This window comes from Sander lucioperca, chromosome 18 (genome assembly GCF_008315115.2).
Source record: "Sander lucioperca isolate FBNREF2018 chromosome 18, SLUC_FBN_1.2, whole genome shotgun sequence".
Taxonomy (NCBI): Eukaryota; Metazoa; Chordata; class Actinopteri; order Perciformes; family Percidae; genus Sander; species Sander lucioperca.
In genome coordinates, this window is record NC_050190.1 from 26,236,797 (window position 1) to 26,244,386 (window position 7,590).

At 37.6% G+C, this 7,590-nt stretch overlaps 1 protein-coding gene across 1 annotated transcript in view; it reads right to left on the reverse strand.

Annotated features, from left to right (window-relative positions):
- Positions 1-509: 509 nt before the first annotated feature.
- Positions 510-7,590, reverse strand: part of egln3 (egl-9 family hypoxia-inducible factor 3) — a 19,828-nt gene continuing 12,747 nt past the window's right edge. Inside the window, exons 2-5 of the mRNA XM_031318557.2 lie at positions 7,051-7,170; positions 4,228-4,364; positions 2,489-2,562; positions 510-1,768 (exon numbers count right to left, since the gene is read on the reverse strand). Of these exons, the coding sequence (XP_031174417.1) occupies positions 1,728-1,768; positions 2,489-2,562; positions 4,228-4,364; positions 7,051-7,170 (372 nt within the window). The 3' untranslated portion in view covers positions 510-1,727. The remainder of the gene's footprint in view (positions 1,769-2,488; positions 2,563-4,227; positions 4,365-7,050; positions 7,171-7,590) is intronic.

The window sequence follows — 7,590 nt, forward strand, 5'->3', positions numbered from 1 at the left end:
ACTTTATTCGACATACTATACTATGACTTTTTTTCGACATACTATACTATGACTTTATTTTAGTCTTTTTGACATACTACACTATGACTTTTTTTCAAGATTCTATACTATGACATTTTTTCGACTTTTTTCAACATACTATACTATGACTTTTTCTTTTTTAACTTTATTCGACATACTATACTATGACTTTTTTTTTTAAAACTTTTTTCAACATACTATACTATGACTTTTTTCGACATATTATACTATGACTTTTTGGTACTTCTTTTCCTAATATTATACTATGATTTTTTTTTTCACTCTTTTCGACATACTATACCATGACTTTTTTTATACTTTATTCGACATACTATACTATGACTTTTTTTTAGTCTTTTCGACATACTATAATATGACTTTTTTTCGACATACTATACTACGACTTTTTTTTACTTTTTTCGACATACTATACTATGACTTTTTTAATCAACATTTGTATTGTACAATAAACCAGTCAAGAAACAAAACACAATCTTGAATTTAATTCCACAAGTCGGTAAATATTGTGACAGTTTCCATAGCATTCAGTGAATGCAGACAGACAAAATATTTCTCTTTCACCAAACACAGTGCAGTTACAACAACATGTTGTATTAAAGCGTATCTCCGGCTGCAGTGAAAAAGGCGGTGTAAGATGGCGACTTGGGCTTAATGATGTTTTTGTAGAGCCGTTTGAACGGAGCATCAATTATTCATCTGTTCACAACAGGGCTGACTATCGTGAAAAAATTTTGATACCAATACCGGAACATCGATACCGGTTCCTAAACGATATTTTATACTAATAGGTTATCCTGAGAAACAGTAACTTGACAAATAAATCAAATAAAATATCGTAAGGTCCACTTATTGGCCCTTTTCTAACTTTCCTCACAGTTCTTGAGCAGTTTCCTCAATGCAAAGATGCCCTTGAAAGTTTCGGAAAAAGTAATCTGTGAACATTCAGTTAAGAAAAACAAAAGAAGTTCTTTGTTAAGATTTGTCCGTCAAATTTCCTACAAAGTTTCCAGGAAAGAACTATTAATTTGGTAGTAATTGCAGGTAAACTGTAAAGTGTTCAATTAGTGCACTTTCAATTTATTGCTAGCGTAAATTAGAGAACGTTTAGTTCAGTGCTGAACATGCGGAATTTGCCTACAGTCAAGCATCCATTCAACATTTAACAATTAAGTCTCTTACGGAGCACCCCTGATGTTTATTATCTTGTGTGTATAAGAAAAGGTTTTTCGAACACGAAACATTTCCATATTCTGTGCAAACAAGATCGTTTTGCATACAAGTTGTTTTCTTCGATGCACACATTATGTTGTGCTCACTTTCTCCAGAACAAGACACCTTTCTATCACACAGCATTGTAAGCATCATGTCTCTGATGTTTTGCTGTCTGTAAACCTCAAAGACAGTTCGTCATCTCTCCTCCTCTTCTAGTTTGAAGCGAGCCGAAGGCTTAAAAAGGTGCAAGTCCACCGTTTTCCTCCGTCTCACAGAGAGCATTGCACAAACGTCACGTAAAGCAGGAAAAGTCCAGAGCAGCTGCAGGTTACTTGAACGCGTCGTTCGTCAGGTTCTTTCAACAACCGGAGCGACGACGGGACGCAGAGTGATCCTTTTTTTTTTTTTCCTTTTCTTTTAGCTTTCCCAGAAAGCTTTGCGAGTCCTGCTGTCCTCTACTGCAGAGCAGGGTGTCAAACACCAGGGGGCGACGTTTGCAAACTATCAGCTGGAGCTGCAACACATGAAAAAATGCAAATAAGAATATAAATTCAGTCAAAGGAAGAAAATGTAGGAAGGTAAGTATGTAGGTATCAAAGTATGTGACATTTTGCTCATAAAAAGTCATAGTATAGTATTAAATAAAAAGTCAGAAAAGTCATAGTATAGTACGTCAAAAAGTCATAGTATAGTATATGTCGAAAAATTTCACAAAAATGTCATAGTATAGTACAGTATGTCGAAGAAAGTCATAAAACATTCATAGTATAGTATGTCGAAAAAAAGTTATAGTATGTCGAAAAAAGTCATAAAAAAGTCATAAAAAAGTCATAGAATAGTATGTTGAAAAATACATTATAAAGTCATAGTATAGTATGTTGAAAAAAGTTATAGAATGTCGAAAAAAGTAAAAAAAGTCATAAAAAAGTCATACTTTGTCGTAGAAAAAAGTCATAGAATAGTATGTTGAAAAATACATTATAAAGTCATAGTATAGTATGTCAAAAAAAGTCAAAAAAGTCAAAAAAGTCATTGTACAGTATGTCGAAAAAAGTAAAAGAAGTCATAGTATAGTATGTTGAAAAAAGTTGTATTGTCATTGTGTTTTTGCTTCATTGTTTGTATAATTACTTACAGACTGAAACAAACTCCAACAGATTATCGACTATCCGTTGACAAGGTGACAACTAAAGTGATCAAAATGAAATATTTATAAATACTTGTGTATTTGTACCTGTCAAGTCTCTGAAGCGTCTCTTCGCCTCCGCTCTCTCCTCAGAGTCAAAATACCAAACTGTGATGGCGTACCTGAAACAGAAACAACAACAGAGTCAGTACTCTGAGCCAGTACTCTGAGCCAGTACTCTGAGTCAGTACTCTGAGTCAGTACTCTGAGCCAGTACTCTGAGCCAGTACTCTGAGCCAGTACTCTGAGTCGCTTGTGTAGTATTAATGAGTCAGTTGTTACTTTTTTACTGCACTTAAAATTCAGTTTCTGGATTTCCTTTTTAAAGTAGTTTTTCATCCACAGAATTTCTAACACAAATACATAGACATAGAAATAGAATACATAGAAATACAAGAAACTAGAACATATTCACACAGCTGGAATCAGAGAATTATCGTCTTAGAAAATGACTCAAACAGATTAATCGATTATCAGAATAGTTGTTGATTAATTGAATAGTTGACAACTAATCGATTCATCTTTGCAGCTCTAGCACGAAGTTTATTTTAAATCACTTGCATTTTAATAACTTCTGCAAACATGCGCATGTCTTCCCATCGACCAACAAGCAACTTTTTGTTTTTCTGGGTCAAAATTTAACATTTTGGTCCCGATGGTTTTGTCACTTTTCGACATTACTTAGTCACATTTTCCCGACGTTTTTGAAGCTTTTTTCATGGGACATTTTTGACGTTTTTGAAACTTTTTCGGACATTTTTGTCACTTTTTTCAATTTTATTTTATAAAAGAATTTTCAAATGCTATACAATTGAATTAAACACCCAAATTCAATTTTATAATGTAAAAAATATTCCAACGTTTTGGTCGTCTTTTTCACACACTTTTTTTTCGAAGTTTCTGTCAATTTCCGGACTCACCCGGAAATGGCGAGCGGATGAGCTTCTCAAAATCTGACAAAAATCTTTTAAACTGACCTTTGTTGATCTGAAATGAAGACAGATTCAGCAACTGCACGGCCTATTTCTCTCTTCAAATGTTTTCAGAAACACGTTTCGGTGAACTATTTTAGTCCAATATGAGATCGTATTCTGAACGAGCCGCCATGACAGTCTGGCTGTGAATTTCCGGAGAAACCAGACCCACGTCACGCGTTCGTCCAATCAGCTGCCGGTTTTCATTTTCTGGGAAACAATACAGAGCAGCGCCGCCTGCTGCTATGGAGACGTATTACGTTTCGCGCACGTGCAGAGCGTACGCTCAAGTCGGCGTCTCCTCAGTGTGTTTTGAGGCATTTTTTTGGACCTTGGGGACCCGACTGATCAGTCCGACTGGCTTTACTGCCGACGGTCGGCCGTCTGGTTGGTGTGTAACAGCTATAAGGCCGAAATTCCGCGTAAGGAGGTTGGTTGGGGGGGTGGGTGGGTCAAACACAGGACTTTCACCCAGGAGACCAGGGTTAACGTCCCGCATGTCTCCCTTTCCTAAAGTCGCTTTTGTTATTTTCTGTCCCGTTCTTTTCCGGAACCGTAAGCCCACCCATGACCGTCTCCTTAACTTAAAGGGGCTGTGTTTATTTAACGGAATTCTTCCGTGGGCCCATCACGGAATGTTTTGCGATTCCGTGAAACTGCCACGGATTTTAAGTTAAAGGGCCGTGTTCATTTCACGGAATTCCGTGAGATCAGGTTGCAAAGAAAGAGGAAGGGGACGGACATCCGGCCGAAATGTGTTTCATCGGCAACGGAGCGATCCCGGATGTGGGTGCAGACCAGTTGGTTGGTTACCTGGTGGCGTAGGAGGGCTGCACCTCATGTGGGTTCCTACGGTCGGACCAGAAGAACAGCAGCCGGTCGAACAGCGGCTTGATATCGGCCACGTAGGATTTCCCCTCCGGAAAGATCCTGAGGACGCCACCGTGCTCCTAGATCAACGACACACACACACACACACACACGCACACACATCAGCTGGCTGTCACGTCAACATTTCCTCTTAACTCTGGACAAATTTTAAAATAAAATAACGTGGATGGTTCCTTAGGACGCTCTTCACAAGTTAAATACATGATCAGTTCAGTACTTTCATTGAATTTGGGTGTTTGATTCAATTTTATAGGATGTAAAGAAAAAATTATAACAGAACGTTGAGAAACGTAGGAAAAAAATGTCAAAAAAGCACCGAAAAATCATCAAGACATCAGAAAAAGTTACAAAAACTTTGAAAAAAGTTACAAAAACATCAGAAAAAGTTACAAAAACTTGAAAAAAGTGACAAAAGTGTCGAAAAAGACGACCAAAACGTTGGAATTTTCTTTACATTTTGACCCAGAAAAACTAAAAGTTGCAACGTGGTCGACGGGGGAGACTACACAAGGATTAAGAAAATGAGTGTGTGTAAAATCTGTCAGTCACAGCTGATTTTATCAACAGCTGATTTAATCAACAGCTGATTTTATCAACAGCTGATTTCATCAACAGCTGTGGAATGTAACTGCATTATTCTGAGGTAGTTACTTTTCAGACTAACTTTCCCCTTCCTGATGAAGTCTTCGTTCATGCGTTGAGAAACTTCTCCTCCTTTAGCTGATTGAATAAATAATAATAATAATAATAATAATAATGAATAAAGTCTTTAAAAAGCCTCTCGGATCAGCTGGAAAATGCATCGTCACAAAGCTGAGAACAGGGCCGTTTTTCTGGCTTTTCACCTCGACATCGTCACAAAGAGACTCAAGTCATAATAGGGGTGGGAATCGATCGGCACCTCACGATTCAACTCTAAACCGATTATCGATGCAACAATTTTTTTATGTACATTTCCGTGTGTGATGTAAAAAAAAATATACATATAAATCTAAGTTTGCTAATCACTTCCTAGACAAAGCAGCTAGACATAGCTTAGATTTTGACATATTTGTCACACACAAGATTTAATGAAATGTTTTGTCTACTGAGGTTTTTGTTGTGTAGTGATGCCATGCTGAAGCCTTACACATGCTTGTAAAAGTCCCCTTCTCTCTCAGTAATCTTCCACGTCAGACGCTCAGTCATGTTTAAAGGTGGAGAATTGGCTTCTTGGTGGTCAGATGTCATGTGATAAAGTAGATGAACAGCCTACAGTCATGTGAAAAAATTAGGACACCCATGCTAAAGTTGACTAAAAAGAGGAATAAAAAAAATCATCTTTTGGAAATTGATTGGCATGGTTTTATGTCAGTTAGCCTAATAGCTGGTCTGATTTGCATTGAGAGATGATTTTATGGAAAGTACCCCATGCCAATTTCTAGGTATGGTGAAGGGTATGTGATGATGTGGGGTATGGTGAAGGGTATGTGATGATGTGGGGGTATGGTGAAGGGTATGTGATAATGTGGGGTATGGTGAAGGGTATGTGATGATGTGGGGGTATGGTGAAGGGTATGTGATGATGTGGGGTATGGTGAAGGGTATGTGATAATGTGGGGTATGGTGAAGGGTATGTGATAATGTGGGGTATGGTGAAGGGTATGTGATAATGTGGGGTATGGTGAAGGGTATGTGATGATGTGGGGGTATGGTGAAGGGTATGTGATGATGTGGGGGTATGGTGAAGGGTATGTGATGATGTGGGGGCCAAGGGAACTTTATCAGGATGCATAGTATCCTGGATCCATGAAATAACTGGCCTTTCAAAATAAAAGTCTGCCTGCCTCTATGGGAATTTAACATAGGGGTGTACTGACTTATGACCCCTGTATTTTAAGGAAGAACATTTATTTCTTTACGATACATTATTCATTCACAAAGAAAATTGGTGTCCTTAAAGGTTGGAGTTTTCCTCATTTTTTTAATTAAGGCATTAAGATCAATTTGCAAAAGATGATTTTTTTATTCCTCTTTTTAGTCAACTTTAGCATGGGTGTCCTAATTTTTTCACATGACTGTATATGTGTTTTGCCTAATTATTTGATGTATGTCTTATTAGATCATCTCAAGGGGCTACATCTCAAGGGGTTATTCCTAATAAAAAGAATTTCCAGTATGTTCGAATTTTACCAGCCATTCAATAGATTACAGTTGTTTCTTTGGCTGGTGAGTGAAGCAAATCTAGCAGCCACTTGCATATTTTACCAGCATTTGGCTGGTGATGGTGCTAATTTTGGACACTTGTCTTCCCGTTGACCTGCAACGTGTTGATTTTCTGGGTCAAAATTTTAAACTAAAATTGGTCGACACTTTTTCTCATTTTTTTCCAAGTTTTTTGTCACTTTTTCTGATGTTTTTTTTTTTTTTTTTAATGTTTTTTTTCCCCACTTTTTAAAATCAATTTTTTTTAAAACATTTTGTCAATTTTTTCAATGTTCTTGTGTATAATTATTTTTTATTTTTTTTTGAAATGCCATAAAATTTAATAAAACACCCAAATTAAATGCAAGTAGTGAACTGATCATTTATTTTACGGAACCATCCACGTTATTTTTTTTAATTTTATATTTAATTTTTTTTATTTTATAATTTGGTTGATAGAAACCCAAATTTCTGATATAGAAACTTTTTGAAAATGGGTCAAATGTGACCCGAGGACACCAGGAGGGTTAAATTCCCCCTGATCTCTATCAGTAAACGCACCGTGGCGCTCCAGTTCTTGTTGAGGTAGTAGATGCAGGTGATGCAGCGCCCGTCGCAGTTCGGGTTGTCCACGTGTTTGACGTAACCAGCCCCGTTTCCTGGGTAACACGCCACCATGGCCTGAGAACACACACACACACACACACACACACACACACACACACACACACACACACACACACACACAGTTAATTAGAACTTTCGGTTCAGTGAGACAGACACTGCAGTAGTGAAAGCCAGCACACGTAAGGACAGATTAAAAGGTAATTTCTGTATTTTTCAACCAGTTTCGACCCTATTTTCCCATAGTCTACATATACATACACGCGCACATGTGTACATCAGGTGTGTGTGTGTGTGTACATCAGGTGTGTGTGTGTGTGTGTGTGTGTGTGTGTGTGTGTGTGTGTGTTTATTGGCCAATAGAGGGGTGTGTGCATTGTGGTTTTGAGCCTACGGCTTTCCTTGCACGTACACAAATTGTTGCATTCATTCGTTTACATGACTGCACGCTTTTCTTTGTGTGTGTGTGTGTGTGTG